This window comes from Sceloporus occidentalis, unplaced genomic scaffold, assembly GCF_023333645.1.
Source record: "Sceloporus occidentalis isolate IW3139 unplaced genomic scaffold, rSceOcc1.0.p SCAF_2, whole genome shotgun sequence".
In the NCBI taxonomy this organism is placed as follows: Eukaryota; Metazoa; Chordata; class Lepidosauria; order Squamata; family Phrynosomatidae; genus Sceloporus; species Sceloporus occidentalis.
The window spans coordinates 272,032,724-272,059,692 of record NW_028316982.1 but is presented as its reverse complement, the minus strand read 5'-3'; the positions used below and the strand labels follow the sequence as shown (position 1 = coordinate 272,059,692).

General features: G+C 43.9%; 1 protein-coding gene across 4 annotated transcripts in view; it reads right to left on the bottom strand.

The window, feature by feature from the left end:
* The window catches only part of LOC149320193 (beta-arrestin-1), a 114,040-nt gene that overhangs the window by 15,779 nt on the left and 71,292 nt on the right, over positions 1 to 26,969 (bottom strand). For all 4 annotated transcript variants that reach the window (XM_089513117.1, XM_089513119.1, XM_089513115.1 and 1 more), the window contains 8 exons: positions 15,438 to 15,498; positions 11,985 to 12,029; positions 9,979 to 10,175; positions 7,469 to 7,528; positions 6,028 to 6,095; positions 4,197 to 4,332; positions 3,732 to 3,816; positions 600 to 672 (listed from right to left, as the gene is read on the bottom strand). In XM_089513117.1, coding sequence (XP_089369243.1) covers positions 600 to 672; positions 3,732 to 3,816; positions 4,197 to 4,332; positions 6,028 to 6,095; positions 7,469 to 7,528; positions 9,979 to 10,175; positions 11,985 to 12,029; positions 15,438 to 15,498 — 725 coding nt within the window. The remainder of the gene's footprint in view (positions 1 to 599; positions 673 to 3,731; positions 3,817 to 4,196; positions 4,333 to 6,027; positions 6,096 to 7,468; positions 7,529 to 9,978; positions 10,176 to 11,984; positions 12,030 to 15,437; positions 15,499 to 26,969) is intronic.

Below are 26,969 nucleotides of genomic sequence, written 5' to 3'. Positions count from 1 at the left end.
TTTCCTAAGCAGTGTTATGTTTCCAGCCCATTGTTTGGACACATAACAGCTATGCATTTGTGTGGCTGCTTTCATACAGAAAATCATGCATGCATACAGGATTCTGAGCTTTAATCTGTTGTTCTTCCCCATCTCAATTCATAAGGAAAGGAGAGTAAGAAAGAAATGATTATGATGGTTGTTGTTGCCTGCCTTGATATTAAGATGGGTTTCATGCAAGGCTGGGGTTTGACTACATGGTCTTTACAATCCCTTCAAGCTCTATGACTTTTGTGACTGTAAGCCCATGTGGCATAGTGGTTTGTGTGTTGCATTACAGCTCTGGAGACCAGAGTTCAAATCCCTGCTCGGCTGTGGGAACCCAACGAATAATCTTTGGTACATGGCACTCTCTCAGCCTCAGAGGAAACCAAAGGCAAACCTCCTCTGAATGAATGTTGCCCAGAAAACCCCATGATAGGTTTGCCTTAGACTATGTGTTAGTCAGAAATGTCCTGGAGGCAGACAACAACAACCTCCTGGAAGGCAGAGAACTGGTCTATTTTGCTTGGGTCACAAACAGCCACATGAATTAAGGGTGCTCAATGAGGGATACTCACTCTGCCTCCTCCACGGCCACCGGGCATTTGTACTGGGCTGTGTTAAAGAGGCAAATGTCTGCATACTGCCGTACTAGAAGGGAACAGAGATAGAGAAGGAAAGAGATGAAACAGAGACAGCATTAGAAAAACAGAATCCTAGAAATAGAAAGACCCCAGGAGCCAACCCTTCCGCCATGCAGGAAGACACAATCCAAGCATCCCTGACAGACGGCCATCCAGCCTCTCTTTAAAAAATCTCCAAAGAAGGAGATTCTGCTATTTTCTGAATACCTTCCTGGATGCCTGGAGCAGCAGTGGCATTTTTTCCTCCACAGGGAAGCCACAGCCGCCAAACCGCACGGCTTCCCTGTGGAGGAAAAAGAACCTGCAAAATTGTTACGACACCGCACCGTACTAGGGTTAGGGACCATGTGGTTGCTGCGCAGTCCCTTAACCCCAGGACGGTGCCAGCACGGTACATGAGCGCCATTTGTATCACGCCTAAAACAGCATCTTTCAATGTTCAACAGCTCTTACCATCAGAAAGTCCTTCCTAATCTTGCAGTGGAATCTGTTTTCCCTTTGTTTGCTCTAGGTGCTATTCTTTGGAGCAGCAGAAAATAAGCTTACTCCATCCTCAATATGACACTCCTTTAAATATTTAAACAGGGTTATCAAATCACCTCTTAACCATTTCTTTTTCAGGCTAAACATCCCAAGCTCCCTAAGTCTTTCCTCATAAGGCATGGTTTCCAAACCCTGCCATGAGATCATGAAAACAAGCTTGCTCTTGCTCCATTCTGAATATAGCATCCCTTCAAATATTTAAACAGGTCTATCATATCACCTCTTAACCTTCTCTTCTCCAGGCTAAACATCCCCGGCTCCTTAAGTCTCTCCTCATAGGGCTTCATAGTTTCCAGACCCTTCACCATTTTGATTCCCCTCTTCTGGACATGCTCCAGCTTTTCAACATCCTTCTTGAATTGTAGTGCCCAAAACTGGACACAGTATTATTCCGGGTGAGGCCTAACCAATCCAGAATAGAGTGGTACTACTACTTCCCTCAGTCTAGACACTACACTCCTATTGATGCAGTCTGGAATCGCATTGGCTTTATTAGCTGCCACATCACACTGCTGGCTCATGTTCAGCTTGTGGTCCACTAAGACTCCCAGATCCCTTTCGTGTGTGGTGTTGGCATTGGTAGGACAAAGGCCTGGGATGCACGCATGCAGTTGTGATTGGGCACAAAGCCAGTCTGGGGTTTATAGTCCAAACTTTAAGAAGGCTTTAAGAAGTCTCTGCACCCTATCCACAAAGTAGGTTAGAGACCTCCTTTTGATTTCGGACTACAACCTGGAACAGATCCAACATCACCCGCTCCCACTGACATGGGAAGGACAAGTTGCCGCTGCAGGCATTGCAATGTCACCAGCTGATACAAACGTCTCTGAAAACATTTGCTTACTTCTAAAGTTTACATCTTGACCTTAAAGACCTCCTGTCTGCTTTCCAAGGGCATTTTGTTTTTCCAGAAAAGTAAAAATATAAATATCACAGGAGAATAAAATGGCACAACCCAGGGTTAAAAGGAAAGAAAACAACGCCTGCGATCTTCTTTCAGCAGCTTCGAAAGAATGCAAAGCTTTTGAAGTCAGCACTGTTGGAAACAGCCTGGGAAAGCAGAAATAAGCCTTTGCTTGCCACTTGAATGGCAGCCAAACAGGTATTGGGTCAATATCCTGGAGCGGGAAATGGACAAAGGGGAAAAGGCAACAGGGAAAAGAAGAAGAGCAACCACCTAGCTGCTGAAAATACTACTACTAATACTAATAGTTGTAGCTTGGCTCCTTTGGGGCATTTGAGATTACATGAAGCAGTCCCTCTTTTTGCAACTTCTTAAGGATTAGGAACTTGGTGTTTAAAATAAATTTTAAAACAGGAAAGCCAGAATTCCAGGCAGGCTGATTTTGTTTTTTATATAATGAGTACCGAATCCTGCTGAATGCATACAGAATCGTTAAAAGCATCAGATCTTATAACCTTCTCACAACTATTTTTAACATGTGGGCGGAGGTGTGAACATTGGCACACCAGTTGTTATGTTTTTTGTCTACTTGCAGGTACTCTCAGGGAGAAGGAAAATGTACTTTTCCTGTCCATTGTTGCAGAAGCATCCTTAAATAGGAAGGCTCTCACAAGCGTAATGTGACTGATGAAGTGCTCTCCATGTATTCAGTGTGGCTTATTCTTCAGAAAGTAATCACTGGATAGATTGCAGGGAGATTTATTGTTCCAGGTGGGATCAAAGACAATTGCCGTCCTTGAAATGTAGAAATATTACAGGGAGAATTGTAGAATATTACATTTGGGCAGTAAAAATGAAATGCACAGATACAGGACCAGGGACACCTGGACTCACAGAAGTACATGTGAAATGGATCTAGCAGTCTTAGTCCATTTCAAACGTATAAGTCTCCTTAAGCCAGGCGTCCCCCGTTGAGGATGGAGCAAGCTTATTTTCAGCTGCTCCAGAGAACAGGGCCCGGAGCAATGGATTCAGGCTATAGGAAAAGAGATTCCACATCAACATTACGAAGTACCTCCTGACTGTAACAGCTGTTTGACAGTGCAAGAGGCTGCTGCTTTGGGGAATGGTGAAGTCTCCATCTTTGCAGGTTTTTAAACAGAGGCTGGATGGCCATCTGTCACAGGGAGGGCTTTGATGGTGTCTTCCTGCTCCGGAGCCCTAGACTGAACCCATGTTGGCCCTATGCACCATCTAAATAAGTCAGTGGAAGAATTTTCTTCCATGTGGACAAAACCTAGGATTGGTGGAAGGCCAGTATCTTCAGTGTGTGGCCACTGTTTCCAAGGAGTGGGATGTGGCTGCTCCCACATCACTGGAAGCATGAACCTTCTCCAGGTTTTTACGCTGAACCTCAAGGGAGCTGTCCATGGGTGATGAACCCAACCCTTCCAAATAGCTTGACCATCTTGGATATTTTTAAGAAAGGTATTTAAAGTGGATTAACCCTCTCCCATGACCTAGGAAGCACCAGCCATCGCCATTTGTCCCTCCTAGATGTTAGCCTTAGCCACCCTCAACTGGGCAAGCAGCCCAAGAGGAATCCATTTTGTTTTTACCTGAGATTTTAATCTTCTTCACCGTCTTGTTGGTGTTGTTGGTCACGTGGACATTGACGTTGATTGGTTCCCCATGGTAGTAGATCTATGGAGAGAACAAGCAGTGAATCCGAGTGATCTCTCATGAAGACCTTCTTGGGTCTAATCTGAACTGCAGAAATAATTCAGGTTTGCACCACTTTAACTTCCATGGTTGAAAGCTATGGACTCCTGGGATTTATAGTTTGGCAAGATATTTAGCTTTCTCTATTAGAGCACTCTGGTGCTCCACCAAACGATAAATCCCAGGATTCCATAGGATGAAGCCACGGCAGTTAAAATGGTAGCAAACTGCATTTTTTCTACAGTGCAGATTAGACCTAGGGCTGTTGCCACACTGCAGAAATAAAACAGTTTTGACAATAAACAGCATATACAAAGGGTATACCATTATATACACAAATATACAAAGGGTCCACGCAATACCTCTTTATCCAGAGAGGCCTCCAAGTGCAGGGGTTTATCAGACATGAGGAATTGCCTCGTGGTCTCGGCCATGGGCTGTGGTCCCGGTCGCTCCGGCGCATACTGTACTTTGCGGATCACCAAGCGCACAGAGTTCCTGCAGATGTTGGCAACAGGTTAAGTTGTGTGCACACTGCAGGATGGAATGAACTGCACAAATAACTTGCACAACCCTCCAGCAAGTAAGGGACACTGGGAACTGAGGCTTTAATAAAGTGCTGAGCATTATTTGCTGGCGAGAAAGAGGGCCTTTGGAAATTGGTTTTACTCAAGGATGGGAATCATATGGCTCTCAGGATGCCATTGGATTGCAACTCTCAGCATTCCTCACCATTAGATAGGCTAGCTAAGGCTAGTCCCACAACATCTGAGGAGGCTCCATTATTGCATCCCTACTTTATTGCAACATTCTGCATAAGGAGAAGCCAAGCATAGCCAGACACACATTTTAGACTTTAGGAAAGCTGAGTTCAAAACACTGAGGAAAATACTGGGAGTAATCCTAGAGTCAGGAATAGTAAAAGAGAATTCAGGACGGATGGGACTTTCTCAAAAGGAAGATATTGAAGGCACAGTTTCAAGCATTTCCAATGAGGTAAAAAAACGGGAGGTGTCTCAAGTAACCAGGATGGATGACTAAGGAACGTTCAACTGAGCTGAGTTTTAAACGGAACATGTACAAGAAATGGAAAAAGGGGGAAATCACCAAAGAGGAATTCAATCAAATACCTAACATGTATAGGAGTAAGGTCAGAAAAGGAAAAGCACAGAATGAGATACTGTGTCAAGTTCTGAATACCGCAGTTGAAAAAGGATGTTGAAAAATGGGAGTGTGTCCAAAGAAGGGCAACCAAAATGGAGAAGGGCCTAGAAACCATGCCTTATAAGGAAAGACTTCGGGAGGTGGGTATGTTTAGCCTGGAGAAGAGACTGTTAAGAGGTGATATGATAGCCCTGTTTAAATACTTGAAGGAATGTCACATTGAGGAGATGTGGAAAGAGATTCCAGCTCAACGTTAGGAGGAACTTCCTGACAGTAAGGGCTGTTCGACAGTGGGACACACTCCCTTGGAGAGTGATGGAGTCTCCCTCCTTGGAAGTCTTTAAACAGAGGCTGGATGGCCATCTGTCGGAGATGATTGAGAGTTCCTGCATGGCAGAATGGGGTTGGACTGGTTGGCCCTTGTGTCTCTTCCAACTTTACAATTTTATGATTCTATGGAGTTTATCACACAAAAGGAGAGTTTATCTCAGGAACATCCCGGAAAAAATGCGTAATTACATGTAACAATTTCACACATCACACAAAACCTGCCATTAAAGTGGTCACAAAGAAGCATCAATGCGCATCTTTTTATTTTTGGGATTTCAGCGACCATGCATTTCTGACATCGTTTTATTTGCTGAATTGCATGTGATAATCATTTGCGCAATTACTCGCCATTTCCGCTTCATTTGCGGGATGCTTTAAATGCACTTTAATCTCTCTTTAATGCTGAAATCAGCCCCAGTGTGATAAACTCCTATGATTCTATGCCACTCCTGGAAGGGACTGGCGGGAGGTAATGGCCTCCCATTCCTATCAGTGGCCGCAGTCGATGGGCAGCAAAGGCACCCTGGTTGGCAGAAGAGGGAAGACCAAGGGAATGTTTCACGATGGACAGCAGGGACCACCCCACTGGGCATTCACCCCCCTCTGAGGTGTCACTCAGTGCTATGCACACTCCGCACATGCCCCTTGTGATGTCCCTGCCACCAACAAAATCTGGTTTTGCAAGAACGCTTTGCTCACCTCTTGTGGATTTTCTCCTCTAGATTCTCTGCACAGAAGGCTTTGACTTCATAGTCAACACCACAAGCCTAGGAAACAGAAACAGACAGAAGAGCATAAAGTCTATGCTGCCCTGGAGCACCAACACCCAGCACTGGAGTCCCATGTGCATAGTACTAATGGTAGCATTATTGTAATTGCTTTGACAGCTTCTCCTAAGCATGCAAGAAGAGCTCTGATGCTGGATGACACCAAATGCTAGATGTACAGATGGAAATCTTTGCATTCTTTGTATGCAAGGATGATAGAGAGGAAAAGAATATTTGCGACTATTCATTCCCCAAAAATGGGTTTCCTGGAAGGTGCAAAACAAGGGGAATATTAGGCCAGTGAGAATCTTGTGCAAAGTTCATCTAGTCTTTGAATATCCCAAAGTGTTTGTGGAGGAAGTGAAAGGTAGTCCTCACAGACAAACACTTATTTTCTCTGCAAAAAAATTGTTTTCCACACAGAAAGCAGGTTTCCTGCACATAAAAATTGTTTTCTGTGCAAAGTGTTTTGGGGGAATTAGAACAAAAAAACTTGACTTTATTTTTCTCTGGACAAGCCATACATCTTTTTGCCTATCCTGAGTGCCATTATTTGGGATATAGGCATAGTATAACTTTAGTAGATCAGAATAAATTCATATGATAGGCAGTTGGAGGGAGGTACAAACATTTGGATGGATGCATGTATAGATAGATAGACAGACAGACATCTGGATGGAGAGAAAGAGAAAGAAAGAACAAAAAGAGAAAGAGAAGAAGAGGAGAAGAGAGATAAGGAGAAAAGGGGGGAAGCATTGTCTCCACATGTGAGGACAAATAATTGCACTAAGTGCCTTCCTGCTGCAAAGGGTTTTCTTTTTTTGATGAAGAAAACATGATGATGATGATGATGATCATCATCATCATCATCATCATCATCTTCATTTATATTTCACTTTCCCTCAAATCCCACATGTTTTTCTGCACAGAATAATTCCTCCACACAACACTTCACGTTGTGCAAATATTGGGAGACTACAGCAGAGGGATATTTGTTTTCTTCTGCAACGGGGAGAGAACTACTGCAATTATTTGTCATCACATCTGAGAATGAAAAAAACAATCAAGGATTTGTCTCCATTTCTCCGCTGTATTCGCCCCGAAGAAGGAGAAAATGAAGATTGCTACTCAGTTTTCAAGAAGGATGGATGGATGGACAGACAGACAGACAAATAGGAGACAGATAGATGAATGGATGGACAGACAGACAGATAGGAAGATGGATGGATGGATAGATAGATAGATAGATAGATAGATAGATAGATAGATAGATAGTCAGATGGATGGAGGGGGCAGAGGGGATCTGAAGACCACTCCTTCCCCTTCCCGTGTCCCTGGGGGTCCCATCCATTCCCCCCCGCCTGCCCTGTTACCTTTCCTGTGTCCTCCGGTCCCGGCTGCAACGTCACTGAGCAGGGAAGGTTGGGAGGGATCTGGAAGGGAAAACGGACCTCATCAGGAACCAAGCAAGCCAAGGCCTCTCTTTGCATGGACATGGAGAGGGCCAGGAACAGGATGCCCAGCACTGTCTGCCCTCTTCGTTCAATGCCCTGTTTGCTCAATCTTCCACATGCCTTCACACAACTGCGCATGCGCATGCATGCATGCACATGCGTGCGCGCACACACAAGAACTTAACAATGTCAGTTAGTTCCTCAGTGTCCTCAGTCTATGATTTTCCACGAATCATGCCCATCAGCTCTTGCTGCCATCCTGCATCTGCCTCAACAGCCAGTGTTTATATATTTTATTAGTGCACTTCTATCCAAGGTGACCTGGGAGTTTATCCCACGGGAGGAATTTCTCTTCATTTCGAAAGAAAGTGGGGTCAGAACGCATTCACATGAATTCACTAGTTCAGTGAATTTACGTGAATTCAAATTGCGTTTGAACTGACTTCCCATTGTCCAAAAATAGCTTGCCATTGCCCCAAATTGTGTGTGGTAGTCTACCACGCAATAACGTGAAACCCCATGATTGCGTTCGGATTCCCATTGGATTATACTTCCAATTTCCCTTGTCTGATAAACTCTCAGATGTCCTCATTGCAAAGGTGGACCAGGCGCTTCAAAATGTTTGACACTGACGAAAAATGGAAGCCGTTACAAAGGAAAACCTAAAAACACTCATAGAAATGTAAATTCACGCTTCTTTAGTCATGCTCAAAACAGAGAACATTTTGCAATAAAGGTATCATTGATGGATTTTTGGTTGAACTATTTACATTGTTAGTTCTTGTGTGTGTGCGTGCGCATGTGCAGTTGTGTGAAAGCTGATTTCCCTTTTACCATTATAAATAAATCCTCGGTCAGCCAAAAAAAAAAACAAACTCAGTGACATTGAGCAAGTCCCACTCTTTCAGCCTCAGATGAAGGAAACGGCAATCTTGCTTGAAGAAATCTTGCTAGGAAAGCCCTGCGATGGGGTCTCTATAAATCGGGGTCAGCTTGAAGGCACATAATTTATTGCATTTGTTATCTACATATTTCTGTCCCAACCCCTTTATGAGATCTCAGGGCAACCCATCATTACAATTATATAAACAATTTAAAGCAATCCTAGGCAAAAGAAATAAAATAATTTCTATAGGATAAAAGCATAGCGAACAAATGACCATAGTAATTTATGGGATCTCAGGACAACATGTCATTAAAATTATATAAGCAATTTGAAGCAATCCTTGGTAAAAGAAATAAAATAATTTATATAGGATAAAAGCATGGTAAGCAAATGGCCATTATGGGATCTCAGGACAACCTACCATTAAAATTATATGTACAATTTAAAGCAATCCCAGGTAAAAAGAAATAATTTATATAGGAGAAAAGCATAGTAAACCAATTTCTTAAAGCAGAAAAGGCTCAGACAGTTAAAACCATGTAAAGGGTTAAAGAAATGAAATAACAAGAAACATGTCCTGATGGGATTTGGACATGGGGATGACACAGGGCTGCAAGTAACCATCTGACAAACTGTTTGCGATTGTAGCTGCTTGAGGATTTGAATTCATATTCATACCCTTGAACATTTTAGAGATGAAACCAGGACACATATGGCCAAGCAACATCAGAGTGGGGTCAACAGGGCAAAAATTGTTAATGAAGAGCAGATGAGCAAGGAGCGGGTGCAGCAGTTTGCTTTTGCCTGAGTCTACTGGGAAGGGCAAGGCTCTGGCCCTTCCTCTCCCTGCTGCTGAGTTAATGCAGTGCAAACTACTATTGCCCTCTCAACTCATTTTGCAGCACATCAAGTAAGCTGAGGACAAAAGTGGGAGGAGGATAAAGAAACTGGGACATTTTAGAAGCAGGTGTAAAAGTGGGATGGCAGAGGGTTAATTGGGACTATCCCTGCTAAATCACGGCTGCAGGAGGGTATGCAATATAAGTTGAAGGGATTGTTCCTTGGTCACTCTACAGTTTCTCACCCCCTGCTCTACTTTAAGTGTAGGTATTGTGGCACGTCAAGGGACCAGCGTTTTGCACCTTGAATCTTCTGAGAGCCAAACAGCTAGGCAGTCCACTGTTGAAAGCTCTTACTCTCAGGAAGCTCCTCCTAATGTTCAACTGCAATCTCTTTTCCTGCAGCTTGCATCCATTGCTCCGTGTTCTAGATTCTGGAGGGAGAAAACAAGCTTGCTCCCTCCTCAATGTGACACCCTTTCAAATACTTAAATAGGGATATCATGTCACCTCTTAACCTTCTCTTCTCCAGGCTAAACATCCCCAGCTCCCTAAGTTGTTCCTCATAGGGCTTCATGGTTTCCAGGCCCTTCGCCATTTGGTGGCCCTCCTTTGGACGTGCTCCACTTTCTCAATGTCCGTTTTGAATTGTGGGGCCCAGAACTGGACACAGAACTGGAATAGGGAGAACAAAGGATTCCTACCTCAAAGGTAAAAGGGTAGGCCTGTTCGCCGAGCTTCTTGATCAGCCGTTCCTGGAGCCGCGTCAGAGGTTTCTTCTCCTCAGGAACTGGGGGAAAGGCCTGGACATTAGCAACGAAAAGATCCTTCCGGAAGGTGAGGCCCAAGACATCCAGGTCCTCACGGCCGTAGCGGAAGGCGCATGTCAATGTGACAAAAACTGCAAGGAGAAGACAGAAGGTATTGCACAGGAAGGAGATTGCACAGGAGCAGAATCCCACACTGAATCCTAGAAACCTACAATCCTAGTGTTCGAAGAGACACCAATGGTTATCCAGACCAACCTTATTCTGCCATGCAGGATGATACCATCAAAGCCCTCCCTGTGAGAAATGGGAAAGCATGGAATCATAGGGTAGGAAGAGACCATGGTGGCCATCCAGGCCAATCCCATTCTGCCATGCAGGAAGACACAATCAAAGCCTTCCCAAGAGATAGCCATCCAGCCTCTGCTTAAAACATAGAATCATAGAGTTGAAAGAGACCGCAAGGGCCATCCAGTCCAACCTCCTGCCATGCAGGAGCTCTCAATTAAAGCACCCCCTGACAGATAACCATCCAGCCTCTGTTTATAGACCTCCAAAGAAGGAGACCCCACCACTCTCCAAGGGAGTGTGTTCCACTGTCGAACAGCTCTTACTCCTAATGTTGAGGTGGGATCTCTTTTCCTGGAGCTTGTATCCATTACTCTGGGTCCTAGTCTCTGGAGCAGCAGAAAACAAGCTTGCTCCCTCCTCAATAGGGCATTCCTTCAAATGCTTAGACAGGGCTATCATATCACCTTTTAGCCTTCTCATCTCCTAGGTCTTTCCTCATAAGGCATGGTTTTCAGACCCATCACCATTTTGGTGGCCCTCCTTTGGACAAACTCCAGTTTGTCAACATCCTTTTTGAATTGTGGTGCCCAGAACTGGACACAAAACAGTGGTTCCCAAACTCTGGTCCTCCAGATGTTTTGGACTTCAGCTCCCGGAATGCCTGATTGTTGGACCAGGTGGCTCTGGCTTCTGGGAAATGAAGTCCAAAACACATGGAGAACCAATGTTTGGGAATCAGTGGTTTAAAGGGAAGGAGAAAAACTCCACCAGAGAAGGAGATTACTCCATACTCTGTCCTATTCTCTGGAGCTGCAGAAAACAAGCTTGCTCCATTCAATATGACATCCCTTTAAATATTTAAACATGGCTATCATATCTCCTCTTAACCTTCTCTTCTCCAGGCTAAACATCTCCAGCTCCCTAAGTGATTCTTCATAGGGCTTGGTGGTTTCCACACCTTCTTCCACTTTCGTCACGTTCCTCTGGACAACCTCCAGTTCATCAATATCTCTCTTGACTTACCTCCCAAGCCCACCTTAAAGCCAACAGTCAGATCAGGCAACAGAAATCTGTCTTTGGGTGACCACACATCCTCCTTTTCCTGGATATGTCCTACATTTCAGCCTCCTGTCCAGGAGGAATTTCAAAATGCCCTCCATTTTGAGCAGGACTAAGAAGCATGACTATATATTTATATCGGTGTTTTTAGCCTATCTGTTCCCTGTGTTGAACTTATTGAAGGCTTTGTTTCTGAATGAGCATTTCTTGGCAGTATAAAATAAAGTGATTAAAAAGAAGCAAGTGACACTGGATATACTGCTCTAACAAGGAACAACGGCCGATAAATTGGTAAAGTTAAAACGTTTAAATTCAAACAGCCCTTGTTCCAGTAAGAAGGTTGGAAAACAGTAATAATAGCCACACTTTAACATGATGAGTAATCAATTTAAAAAACAACAGGAGTGTTGTTGTTTTTTAAAGTCATTTAGATTAAACCAGCCAACCGAATACAATTATAGCACTCCTAAAAGATGTCCATCCAACTTCTGCTGATGGACCTCTAAAGATGGAAAATTCACTATCTTCCAAAACTGTCGATTCCACTGTCAAGATGTTCCTATTAATGTTTAGGTAATCGAGCCATAAGTTACCTTTCCGTTCTTTTAAGTACTCCGGATCCACCAACACAACGCCATCTGCAAAAGAAAGAAAGGCAGAGATAAAGCCTGTGAAACATCCATCCTATATGCTTTACCCAGATTTCTGAAATCCAAAATACTCCAAAATCCTAACCATTTTTCACAGGTGGCTGAGATTGTGACACCTTTGCCTTCTGATGGTTCAATGTACATGGACTTTGTTCCATGCACACAATTATTAAAATAGTGTGTAAAAAATTACCTTCATGCTTTGTGTATAATGTGTATATGAAGTGTGAGTGAATTTTGTATTTAGACTTGGGTCCCGTCTCATTGATTGTTGGCTATTGATGAATTGATGAATTGTTATTTTAGAGAACTAATAGGAATGTCGGTTAATTCAGTATTAGTGTTTTATTGATTGTATTTTTTATTATTATTATGTACAGTCGGCCCGCTGTATCCGCAGATTCTTCATTCACAGATTCAGGCATTCACAGATTGAAAATATTCAAAAAATACAAAAATTCCCAAAAGCAAAGCTCGATTTTGCCATCTTATACAAGGGACACCATTTTACTGTGCCATTGTATATAATGGGACTTGAGCATCTGTGGATTTTGGTATCCATGGGGGGCCCTGAAACCAAACCCCAGGGGATACCTAGGGCCAACTATATATATTCATGTATAAGTCTAGAAATTCAGGTCAAAAAAATTGACCCCAAAAAGCCTGACTCGACTTATCCACAGGTCAATCAATGTAAGTACTGTACAGCAGAGAACAAGTTTGCTCCATCTTCCACCTGATGGAAGCCTTCCCAATATTAAAGATGGCTGGATCCTGTTACCTCTCAGTCTTCTCCCATCTAAACAGACCCAGTTCCTTCAGGTGCTGCCCATAGTTCAGCATCCTCCAAAAATCATCCAGCATTGCGCTTTTGGCCATTTAGGAAAAAACAGTTGAGAAAGCAGAGGTGGAGAGAAATCTCCTGGGGTTATGAAAGCAATATCTCAAGCTGCAAAAAAAAGTGGGCCAATGCAACGCAATAACGAAAGCCACCCGTGCATAAAGGTTTCCAGGCGGTCGCCTTCCAGCTGTAAAACCCAGAGACCTCTGAAGCCCAGCTGAGCTGAGGACTAAGCTTGCAAAAGTTAATTTCTTTCTTCAGACACGAATGAGAGTCCCGGGGATGTTAAATTGGTGCGCTTGGCTCAACCCGGGTGGAAAGAAACAGAGACCAGGGATGAGTCAGGATGTTGAATAATTTCCAAGGAGAAGAAAATGGGCCGCCGGGGAAAGGATCCGTTGCCTGCTTAGTGCGCAATCAAAGGCTGAGCTGTAATTAAATATTGAAAAATGAACGAAAAACAAACACCAAGCGTCAACAACCAGCCCCCACCCAACTGGAGATAATGGGGAGTCTGTGTATTCCGTTGCTCTCAGTCATTTTGCAATTTTGCACTTAATTAATCCAAGAAAGCCAGAAGCATCATAGAAACACATCACAGGAAGGGGATGATGGACACTGTGGTACAATAATTCCAGCATTTAGATTTAGGATCACATCTCCATTTGCCCGCTAAGTAGCGGTGACCCATAACTTTGACATCAAGCTAAAACTCACAGTGGATTCAGTGGCTCACTAGCAGGGAAGCCACCAGCTGCAACAATGTGAACCCTTCACTTCTGTTCTTTCCATGGCTGGAACAAACAAGACTCATGGGGTCCCACAGGGCTCTGTCCTGGGCCCAGTGCTATTCACTATCTTTATCAATGACCTGGATGACAGAATTGGGGGCATACCTATCAAATTTTCAGATGACACCAAATTAGGAGGAACAGCTAATACTCGAGAGGACAGGATCAAAATTCAAGATGACCTGAATAGACTAGAAAGCTGGGCCAAAGCGAACAAACTGAAATTCAACAGGGAGAAATGTAAGGTACTGCACTTAGGGCAGAAAAATGAAATGCATAGATATAGGATCCTGGGGAACATGTGAAAGGGATCTAGGAGTCCAAGTAGACCAATTATGTATTTGCAAATATCCCAAAATCCCCAAACCTCCTTAATCCAAAACACTTCTGGCCCCAAGCATTTTGGATAAGGGAGGGTCAGGGGGTTGGACTGGATGGCCCTTGAGGCCTCTTCCAACTCTATGATTCTGTTTTGCTTTTGTGTTTACATGCTTTTTGCCTCTGGGAATACTATATATTTGAACGTTTGGATTCAGACAAGGGTCCAAAACACACTGCAGAAATAATCCAGTTTGAGACCACTTTAACTGCCCTGGCTCAATGCTAGGGAATTCTAGGATTTGTGGTTTTGTGAGACATTGGGCCTTCTTTGTTTGAGAGCTCTGGTACCACAATAAACTACAGTTCCCAGGATTCCCTAGCACTGAGCCTGGGCAGCTAAAGCAGGCTGGGTTATTTCTGCAGTGTGTTTTGAATCAAGGTCTCTGTGATGGCAGCAGTGACTAAAGAAGGGTGGTATCTGGTGGGGATGTCAGTTCCATCACATCTCACACAGTTACCTTGAGGGCATCTAGACAGTCCCCATAGTTGGTGTCCAGAGCAGTAGGAAAGGAGGACATCTTTACATGGATGAGATGGAGACAAGGAAAAGTACTCACACTTGGTGAGAGCAGTGGAAGTGTTCACCTTTGGTGGCAGAGCAATGGGCTAAATGGTAAAGTCCCTCAAAGGAACACTTTCACTTCCAAGCTGTGCATCTTCCCTGGCCCAATATAAACTTATTGTTGGAAGATTTTTGCATTCTCTTTTCCCATCCTTAGACAGATAGGGAATTCCTGCATGCAAACTCTCCTCTCCTTCCCTCTCTCTCTCTCTCTCTCTCTCTCTCATTTAAATGACAGTCGCCACTCCTTTTTCATGGGGGATGCATTCCGGACCCTGTTGTGAAAATGGAGTTTTGCCTATATTCAAGTCCCATTGGCTTGAATATAGGCACATGGCTGCTGGAGCGCGTGCGCACTTTGGGCATATGCTCCATCATTTCCCCTTCTGTTCATCCCTCGCGCATAAGTGAGGGAGAACTGTACGGTAACCATGTCACTTAGGTCATTCCCTCTTTGTTACTAGCTGACATTCTCTAAAAATATGTTCAACTGAGCTGTTGTGTTTCCATCTTCCAGCTCTCCCAATTTTCTCTAGAGAGATGACCAGATAAAGATTTCTTCATTACCTGAACTATTCACTAGCTAGATTAGGATACAGTGTATATGTAAATATAAATTGAAGCCACTAGTAAACTTTTATTTTAAACTACAAACTCTGTGTTTGCTGTTTTTTGGAGTCAGACTCAGGTCTTAGGGAAGCATAGTTAGACAAGAGCACATTTCTGCTACTCGGCTCATTTAAAGCTAGATCCAAACAGGCTTGGCTTTGACACTTTTGATAGTCAATATTTTTGTTTCCTTAGCCAAGGCTGACACTTACCAACTGGATCGACGACATCTATGTGGTCGACAAAGTCCCTCTTTCCAAGGTAGACAGTGAGCTGTTAAGGGGAGACAAAAACGCCGGGAAGACATCAGCAACCAACACAGTACAGCCAGGAGTTCAACAGGGCAGATCATCCACTCTTGGAGTGCACTGCTAATTTGTTTTTAAGCCTGGAACATACCCCTCCAATATATATGGACTCAATTTTTGCATTGATTTTCACTGCCAGCATGTTGAATTTACAGGAAAAGAGATTCCAGTTTAAGATTAGGAAAAACTTCCTGGTGGTAAGAGCTGTTCAACAGTGGAAGATGTTCCCTTGGAGTGTCATGGAGTCTCCTTCCTTGGAGGTTTTCAAACAAGCTGGACAGCCATCCGTCAGCATGGGCAGCAAATGGGGTTGGATTGATGGCCCTTGGGGTCCCTTCCAACTGTAGGATTCTGTAATTCCAGGAATCCAGACCAGAAATTTATGGATATCCTCCAACTGTCCTGATTTGCCACAGACAGTCCCAATTAATTCCCTGTTTCTCACTTTTTCAGTTGCTTTTAAAACATCCCAATTTCTTTCTGCTAATCTGATCTCTTTTTTTGACATCTAGAAGGCAATGCCATAATCACAAAAAGTCAACATGGGTTTCAGAGAAAGAAGTCATGCCCGACAAATCTGATCTCTTTCTTTGATAAAATGACCAGCTTGGTAGATGAAGGGAATGCTGTGGATATAGTAGATCTGGATTTCAGTAAGGCCTTTGACAAGGTTTCCCATGATATTCTTGCAAACAAGCTTGTAAAATGTGGGCTAGACAAAGGAACTGTTACATGGATCTGTAATTGGTTGACCGGCGGAACCCAAAGGGTGCTCAACAATGGCTCCTTTTCATCCTGGAGAGAAGTGACCAGTGGGGTGTCCAGTGGGGCTCTGTCCTGGGGCCAGTGTTATTCAACATCTTTATCAATGACCTGGATGACAGAATTGGGAGCATACTTATCAAATTTGCAGATGACACCAAATTAGGGGGAATAGCTAACACTCCAGAGGACAGGATCAAGATTCAAAATAACCTGAATAGACTAGAAAGCTGGGCCACAGCTAACAAAATGAAAATTAAGGGCAAAGAAATGCTCTACAAAACCCAGAGCTGTTTTGCAATGGAATAGACTCTCCTTTGGAAGCCTTCTTTTCTCAATATTTATTTATTAACACACATTATTAACACAGCCAACCTAATTATAACATAACTCTAACAAACATGCATTGCATCAGCTTACATTCACTACAACAATCTTAAATAAAAACAGAAAACAGACATACAACCCAACCAACCAACATAAAAATATTCATTCTTAACTTCCTCACCTCTCTAAGAATATTGACTTTTAATGTCTTTATCAAAACCATATACATAGTTATCCCACCTCTCTACTTGATCATGTATATATAACCAGCTCACTTATTATTTGACTTTCAAACGTAATATTGATAGACCTACCATTTCCTTTTTCGCCTTTAGTCTTTATGTACTGATGAATAGATATAAAATGTATTACCCTGATATTAATTCAGTACATTTTAAACAGATTTGAGATAGGTCATTATTTTCAACCAATAATATTGATAGACCTATCATTTACTCTTTCCCTTTTAGTCTTTATACACTTATGTTATTATGTCATGTTATTGATTTATTACCTCTAGATTAATTCAGTATGTCTGAGACAGATTTCAGACAGATCATTATTTTCAAGCACTAATATTGATAGGCCTATCATTTACTCTTTGCCTTTTGGTCCTTATATACTTATGTATAGATACATATGTATTACCTCTATATTAATCCAGTACATTTGAAGCAGATTTCAGATAGGTCATTATTTTCACCAATCTTTCTCAATTTTTTATATTGAATTGTTTCTAAGTAGCTGTGTAAGCTTATCATTTTCCATAAATACATGTAATTTCGTGTGTGTGTGTGTGTGTGTGTGTGTGTGTGTGTGTGTATATATATATATATATATATATATATATAATTTAAAAACCAAAAAGCCTATAAATTTAAGATATAATTACCGAGATCAAATTGACTTTAGCTTAAACCATAGTACTACTAAAAATATTAATATCTTCTATCAGTACATTGCAAACTTAAAACATTTTGTACTTCCAATAGTGTCTCATTCGGAAGGGGTGATAAAAGTTGAACCTCGCTAAATTGTTTCCAAGTTGGTATTCCTCTTTAAATACATATCAAATGTTAAAGCTTAAACCAACAGCTTTCCAAAAGTTGAAGAACTTAAAGGAGGCACGCCGATGCTGCCATTCATTGGGCAAAGCTCTGAGCAAGGTTCTGCTGAGCTCTCCTTTGGATGAACTTGCAAGGGACAGATGGCCTGCAGCAGCTTAAGGGAGAATTTAGAGGGTTTGGCACCCTGCTGCTGTGGCAAACCATCCTTGCTTTTTAGGGGCTCATCCATCTTAGGCAGCATTTAGAGAAGATTTACACGGTTTGTGTGTAGGAAAGCCAATGGGGTTTTTGTTCATTCTTGTTTTACGATGGATTTATCCCAGTCTCTTGGCAGTTTATCACACGGGAGGAATTTCTCTTAATTTCAAATGAAAAGAAAGTGGGGCCAGAATGCATTCATGTGAATTCGGTAGTTCAGTGAATTTACGTGAATTCGAATTGCATTCGAATTGACTTCCCATTGCCTGAAAATAGTTTGCCATTGCACGAAATTGTGTGTGATCACCTCTCACGCAATAACCTTAAACCCTATGATTGCATTCGGTTTGGACTGACTTCCCATTGTCCAAAATTGCGTGTGGTAGTCTATCACGCAATAACATGAAACCCCATGATTGCGTTCGGATTGCCATTGGATTATACTTCCGATTTCCCTTGTCTGATAAACTCATTGGAGACCATCAACAAAAGAAGGCCCTTCCTGAGAGTTGTGTTGTTCTGGTGGCGATTACGAATGGGAAGAATATGCACAGTTATTTCTTTCCTGGCTGAAAAAAAAATGGATTTCCCAACAGTAAACAGTGAATATTGTCAGAAGGAATAACAAAGTGGAGAAAAAACTGGACCCTTTGTGCATCCTGAAGCTTCTGGAGAAATTATCTTGGGCAGAAAATGCAAATGGCCACTTTATGCTTTGTTCCTGATTGAGGTTTTGTACTTCAAAACCTAGCAATCTTGAACAAAAAAATGTGTGGCAGTGTGTGCAAATTTGCTCTTTTTAAAGTAAGGTTTATTGTTCCTTCCTGTTTTAATGCAAATAGCGACATTATTATTGTTGTTGTTGTTGTCGTACCAGGTTGCAGTTCTATAACCCAGGATCCAGAAATGTTGCACCAAAAATGGATATTATTTAATATGTGAAAGACTGGGTTTTCAAATAAGATTTTTTTAGGGGGGAAGCCAAGATTTATTGGCTACCTTTTTTATAGAAACAAAACTCTTACACACACACACACACACACACACACACACACACACACAAATCTTACAAACACAAGAAAATCTTGCACACAGGAAAATCGTGGCAGAAAATCTAGCAAGAAATCCTCCGTCAAAAAAGCGACATAATGTTGTTGTGCAAAATTGAGAAAGGAAGCAGCAAGTGGCTTTAAATGGAGAGTTGTTTCCATGGGAAGCCAGGTCTTGCAAAAGAGACCAGAGAGAGAAGCAAGTGGCTTTAAATGGAGAGGTTTTCCGAAAGGAAGCAAAGGCTTGCAAAGCGGACTAGAGAGGGAAGGAATGGGTCTTCAATGGAGACTGGGGCATTAGCATTGCTTGCTTTAGGACCTTTCTAAGCACTACTGATGTATTGACCCTTATATATGTCTACCCAAAATTTTAGGGATAATTGTGGGGCATAAATTTCTCGACTTATAGTCAAGTATATGGGTAAATCCAAAATTACAAACCCCAGAATTCCATAGGATTGGGCCACGGCAGTTAAACCTTTCACAGGGTTTTCTTGGCAAGTTCTTTCAGAGGGGGTTTGCCATTGCCATTGCCATCCTCTGAGGCTGAGAGAGTATGACTTGACCAAGGTCAACTGGGGGGAGTTTCAATGACCGAGACAGGATTCGAACCCAGGCCTCAGAGTTGCAATCCAACATCCAAAGCACTACGCATATTCTATAATTGGCATTATTAGTTTTCAGATGTATCCATTTCTCCATCTCTGCAATTTCCATCATTTTTCTCCCCCACCATGCTTCAACACTGGGAATATTTGGGACTTTCCCAATATTTTTGCACAGACTAATCTAGCTGCCGATATCATATCCCAGGAAAAAGTAACTTTCCCAGGCTGAACGCACAGGAGCTATTGGGAAGGAAGGAGACCTTTATGAGTCGCCTCCTCTATTCAGTTTCAAATTAGGAAGCCTCTTTCCTTCCATTTCTGTGAGCTGAAGATAAGCAGGTCATTGGAGTCCATTTTTGCAAATCTTTATGGGATACCTGAACAGAACTCCATTAAAGCAATTTAATTATCTGGCCAGCTTTTTAACATTGGCATAAATCACAGACACTCCTTCTCAAGTGGGAAGACAGGAAAGCAGAGGTATCACAAGGTAATGAAGCAAGACAGCAGTCAGCGTTTTTGTCTAAATTGGAGCTTAAATTGTTTTGGACTAGTTTTCCAAGAAGTAGCCATGTTACGCTGCATCTACACTGCATAATTAATGCAGTTTGACACCGCTTTATCGGCCATGGTTCAATACTCTGGAAAGCTGGCACTTGCAGCTTTGCGAGTTATTTAGCCTTCTTTGTTAGAAAGCCCCAGTGCTGCATCAAACTATAAATCCCACTGAGCCATGACAGTTAAAGCGGGGTCAAAACTGCATTAATTCTGCAGTGCAGATGTAGCCTTATTTTTCTTGCAGCATCAAAAAGGAGGAAGGGAGAGGGAGAGAGGGGAAAAAGGTATGTATCACCACCTTTACGATTAAAATAGTTTTTTGTTATTGGGAGCCTTAAAATAAAATAAGAACATACATATATGCATGATGCAAATAATAAACACACACACGCACCCAAAAATAAATGAACAAACAAATCCCAGGATTCCACGGGACACAGCCATGGCATGGGATGGAGCCATGACAGTTTATCAAAGGTATCAGAGTGCTCTAATTGTGCAGTCTGGACACTGAGGATGATGCCCCCAGGAAGGGAGCTGGCTTCCAAGAGCAAAAGGGTGCATGGGTGGTTGAGAAGCGCCTCTTCTGCTGCAACTTCAAGGCAGGTCTTGCTCCCATGGATGCGACTCGGGGTTTGGAGATTTTACCCAGAATCCCCCAAACCGGTTTGGCTAATTCGGGGTAGGCAACCTGTGGCCCGCGGGCCGGATGCAGCACGGTGAGGCCTTGGGACCGGCCCCAGCCCGGTCCTGCTGCCGATTGCCGCCGGGGCCTTTGGCGTCTCGCGCGAGGGGCATGGTGGGTCAATTGTCTATAGAAGCCTCAGAAACATTTATCTTAACATTTTTTTAAAAATCAGCAAATTTTTTTGCGTGTCCTCCATTTTTTATTTAAAAAGTGCCCTCCATTTGAAAATGTTGTCCTACATTTGTCCCGGTTTATTTATTTATTTAATTTTTTAAAAAATTATTTAATTATTTATTTTTTGGCTTCGACCCCCCAGTTGTCTGAGGGACAGCAACCCGGCCCCCGGCTCAAAAGGGTTGCCTACCCCTGGGCTAATTAATGGCTAGAGGAGCCGGCTGGGAGATTTTTCCTTCCAAAGTGACTTTGAAAGGTTTGAGAAGATCACAAGATGGCATCTTTGAGAAGCTACTAGGATAATGAAAGGTCTGGACGTCAAGCTTTGTGAGGACTGACTTACAGCGCTGGGTATCTTTAACTTGAGGCTTATTCCCACTATGATTTAAAGCGAATCACTGATCAGTTTATATGACTATCGTTCCCATTTGAAACTGGTTCTGATACTACTGTGATCGGTTTCAATCGCGTGAAGCGAGGCAAACGCGGGGAAAAAACACTCTTTCCTGACACTAGTTCTCTGGCAGTTCTTTTGAAAAGAACTGATTCCGAAGTGTGTTCAACAAATGGGGACAATGGATCTGAATCGCACCATTCTGGAGGACAGGGATTAATGGCAGAGGGGCCTTTACTATCCCTCCTCAGTTTTTGTTAGATCCCCCATTTCCCCCTCAGTGCTGGCTTTGCCCTTGTAGTGTGACCTATCGGCACATTATTATTATTATTATTATTATTATTATTATTATTATTATTTTAAATAAAATTGATAGAAGATTCAATTTGTTGATTTTGCAACTACTTGCAACCAGGGAAGCAAGTAGTTGCAAAACCAGTTAGTCAAATCTTCTTTCAGTTTTCTAAAAATAAAATTGACAGAAGATTTGATTCATTGGTTCTGCAGCTATTTGCCTCATTGATTGCAAGTAGTTGCAAAATCAATCAACTGAATCTTCTATCAATTTATTTTAAGAATATCGTATATACTCAACTATAAGTCGACCCCATGTACAAGTCAAGGGCAGATTTTGGGGCCAAAATTGTGGATTTTGAGGTGACCCATGGATAAGTCGGGGGTAAAACTTAGGGGCACGTAATGAAGGATGCAAAGGAAAACAATGCCAACAAACTTGCAAAATTCCAGCAGGCATAACTATTTGTGCTCATACTAAAGGCTGAATGGATGAGAGAGTAGAAGGGGGTCAGTGCTTCCAGAGCAGATTAAACTCTTGCCTTTCACTAGGAGATGGTTTCTCTCATATATATAATGATTTAAAGTCCAGTACTTACACTGACCCGTAGGATCAGTTTTTTAACCTAAATTTCTAGACTTATACATGAGTATATACAGTATATAGTTCCCAAGCCAGGCTGCCGCTTACATCACTGGTGACACACAGTGAAGTGGCACAAGCTAGTGGGGATGACAATCTTGCCAAAGAAGAAGCAATTACAAGAGGATATTGAAAAGATCCACTTTCATAGTGGGAATGACAGCCCTTTTGGAATTGATTTACCAACACAGAGCGAAGGCGAATTGCACACCGGTTTAAATGGAAGTGGGAATGAGTCCTTGGAGAGGAAAAGATTGAGATTCATAGAATGGAGGGGATCTCCAGAAGCAATCTAGTCCAACCCCCTGCTCAGTTCAGGATCTCGTGCTAAAACATCCCAAGCAGGAAACTGTCCAGCTTCTTTCTGGATACGTCCAGAGAAGGAGACCCCAACATTTCTCCAGGTAATTGGTTCCATCACCCAACTGCTCTAGCTGTTAAGAAGTTCCTCCTGATGTTCAATTGAAATCTATCTTCTTGTATCTTCAGACCATGAGAGATCTGGTCCTTCCCTCTGGCACAGCAGAGAACAATCCTGCACCCTCCAGTCTGTGGCAACTCTTGAGATATTTCCAAACTGGCATCATGGCACCCTCAGTCTCCTCTTCTCCAAACTGAACTTGGCACATGATAGCTATGACCAAAGTGTTACAATTGCTATCTTTACATCTCCAAAGGGATGGAGCGAGCTCATTTTTTTGCTGCTACAGAAACCAAAACACAAACCCATGGATTCAAATCACAAGAAATAAAATTTTCCACCTAAACATTAAACTTTGGAGGTCTTTAAACAGAGGTCGAATGGGCATCTCTCAGGAGTGGCTGAGTTGAAAAAGAGCCTAAATACCATAGGACTAGCAGAAAACCTCCCAGACCTGGAACACCAACTAAGGAAGATCAAAGAAGAAAGTGCAAAGGCAGGCTTAATGTTGAGCATAAAGAAAACAAAAACAATGACCACCGAGGACCTTCACAAGTTCAACCTAGACAATGAAGAAATAGAAATAGTCAAAGAATTCCCGTACCTGGGAGCAAACATTGATAGAAGTGGGGACCGCAGTCAGGAAATTAGAAGAAGATTAAGAATGGGAAGGACAGCTATGAAAGAACTAAAAGATTCTAAAATGCAAAGGTATATAATTGACCACAAAAGTCAGAACCATCCAAGCCACTGTATTCCCTGTTGCCATGGATGGATGTGAGAGCTGGGCAGTTAAGAAAGAAGATAGGAAGAAAATCCATTCATTTGACATGTGGGGCTGGAGAAGAGTGCTGAGGATCCCATGGATGGACAAGAAGACAAACAAATGGGTCCTAGAGCAGATCAAGCCGGAATCCTCCCTGGAAGAAGCCAAAATGATCAAACTTAGGCTGTTGTACTTTAAACACATCATGAGAAGGAAGGACTCATTGGAAAAGACCATAATGCTGGGAAAGATGAAGGAGGAAGAGAGGAAGGCCACAGGCCAGATGGAGGATGGACTCTATGAAGGAGGTCACTATGGGTTTTATGGGGTTTCAGGAATTAAGCAGAGCAGGGGAGGACAGAGGTCTTGGAGATGTCTCATCCATAGGGTTACCATGAGTCAAGATTGACTCAAGGGCAGGTAACAACAACAAACCCTAAAGGCACAAGATCCCATCTGATCTTGGAAGATAAGCAGAGTCAGCCCTGGTCAGTCCTTGGATGGGAGACTGCCAATGAATATCAGGTGATGTAAGCTGTTTCAGAGGAAGGAACTGGCAAAACCACACCTGAGAATTCCTTGCCTACAAATACCCTAGGAAATTCACAGGGTCACTATAAATCCACAGGTGACTGTGAAGGCACAAGCACACAGACCAGAAATCATATTGAGTTTGAAAGACCTCAGTAGATTCTACATCACAGCCTACATTGCATAAACTTACGAATCCTTGGCTACATTGTTAGTGTTAGCTGTCCTTTAGTCAACCCTGACTCATGGTGACCCTGTGGATGAGACATCTCCAAGACCTAGTTTTTTGTGGGTTTTTCGATCCATGTGGCCATGTTCTAGAAGAATTTGTTGTAAAAGAGTTTGTTGCTCAGATGCTGGCGAATCATCAGGAACAAACTCTTCTAGAACATGGCCACATGGACAAAAAACCCACAAAAAACAATGGATGCCAGTCATGAAAGCCTTTGACTTCATATCCCCAAGACCACTTGTTTTCCATTGCTCTGCTCAGGTCCTGCAAATTCATACCCATGACCTCCTTTATAGAGTCCATCCATCTAGCATGCAGTCTTCCTCTCTTTCTATTGCCTTCTGCCTTTCTCAGCATCATTGCCATTTCCAGTGATTCATGCCTTCTCATGATGTGGCCAAAGGACAACAACCTCAGCTTGATCATCTTGTCTTCCAGGGAGACAATGTTCCAGGACCCATGTATTGGTCTTCTTGGTCATCCATGGTATCCTCAGCACTCTTGTCCAGCCACACGTCTCAAATGTGTTGATTTTCCTCTTATCTGCCTTCTTCACTGTCCTGCTCTCGCATTCGTACATGGTGACGGGGAACATAATGGCTTGGACAATTCTTACTGTGTTCAGTTGTATAGCTTTGCATTTAATGGTCTTTTCTAGTTCTTTCATTGCTGTCCTTCCCATTCCTAGTCCTCTTCTGATTTCCTGGCTGCAGTCTCCATTCTGATCATGGATCTAATGAAACCCTGTTAGCATACACATCAGGGCACTGGCAAGAGTGCCCCAATGTGCACTGGACTCTTTTGATACACAGTGGCGCACATCCAATGCGCACAGGGCTCCTTCAGTGCATTGTGCACTTTTGATGTGCATCAGAAACTCCTGTTGCGTTCCAGCCCTTCCTAGCCCAGGGAGAACCCTGATGCACATTGGTGCCTCTTGAGCATTGGACCGTTGTGCATCATATGGGCAATGGATGTCCATAGTTAGTAATGCCATTTAGTCCCTAGACCAATACGGATGTTGAGAAATTACTCAGCTCTGTTTCCCGCGCTTGTAAGTCTGCTTACAAAGACGTCCATCTCATACTGAGCTCCTGTCATCCTCTCTCAGAGGCCTCTCATTCAAAGGGATGCCATACATAAAAGCCAACTCAAGGGCACATCATAAAAACAAGAAACATTGCAGGTTTTTCCTCCTGGTCTATTGAAAGACACATACTATTTTCTAACACAGGGGTCGGCAACCTCCGGCCCGCGGGCCGGATGCGGCCCGCGGAGGCCTGGTGACCACCCCCTGGCTGCTGTTGCCGCCGCCACCGCGGCCACCCGTCGCGGCTTTTCGCCACTCTGGGCGCTGCCATTTTGGGCGGCAAAATGGCAGCGCCCATAGTGGCCTCTGGGGCTATGGGCGCCGCCATTTTGCTGCCCAAAATGGTGGCGCCCAGAGCGGCGAAAAGCCGTGACGGGCGGCAGTGACGGCAGCGGGCCTCTAGGAGGCCCGCTGCCGTCACTGGGGCCCTCCAGGAGGGCTCCGGCGATGGCAGGGGGCCTCTGGGAGGCCCTTTGCCGTCGCAGGGGCCCTCCAGGAGGGCTCCGATGGCAGCAGCGGGCCCCTGGGAGGCCAGTTGCCATCACTGGGGCCCTCCAGGAGGGCTCCGACGGCGGCAGCGGGCCCCTGGGAGGCCAGTTGCCGTCGCCGGAGCCCTCCTGGAGGGCCCCAGTGACGGCAGCGGGCCTCCTAGAGGCCCGCTGCTGCCACTGCCGCCCATCACAGCTTTTCGCCGCTCTTGGCGCCGCCATTTTGGGCAGCAAAATGGCGGCGCCCATAGCCCCAGAGGGCTCCGACGGCGGCAGCGGGCCCCTGGGAGGCCAGTTGCCGTCGCTGGGGCCCTTCAGGAGGGCTCCTGCGGCGGCGGCGGGCCTCTGGCGTCAGGGGCCGGCAAAGACAGGGAGGCCTCCAGCACTGGCGGTCCCCGCCGGCTCTTTCCCGGCCTCTGACAGGGCCTGGGGCCCCGTCAGGGGCCGGCAAAGAGGAGGTGGCCTGGCCCCTGGGGGTGGAAGCTCTGCCCCCGGAGGGTGGAGGCTCCACCCCCGGCACACGGCCCCGCCCCCGGGGGTGGAAGCTCCACCTCCCCGGCTTCGGCCCCCCAGTTGTCTGAGGGACAACAACCCGGCCCCCGGCTCAAAAAGGTTGCCTACTCCTGTTCTAACACAAAAGAAGGCAGAGGATCTTAAGTTTCCCAAGGACCAGAGCAGGACAGGAAAAAGGGACATTGGTGGAGACTGCAAATAATGTAAGACACATGCACTTTCCATGTGACACATTATCTCCCTTTGCAATAAGCAACACACACGCACGCATGCACGCACGCACGCACGCACACACACACACACACACACACACACACTTTCTGAAGTAGCTTCCTATTGCTGCTTTATCAGTCCCCGACATTTGCTCAGGGCCATTTTATGATCTGTAGTGCACTTCTGTCTCTTCTTATCTTTAACCACTCTCTGTTTTAAATTCGGCACGTGGCTCATCTTTCCTTCCTGCTCACATACCCAGGTTTCTGAAGAGTCTTGACCCCTTCTCTGCTTCTCTACTGGATTCGCCTTTGGCTGAGTCCTTACGACTCAGGTCCAGGTTATTTGGAGGGCCACAGTCTCCCTTAATGGTTCTGCTTTGAGATCTGGTGGAGAATCATAAAGTCAGAAGGGACCACA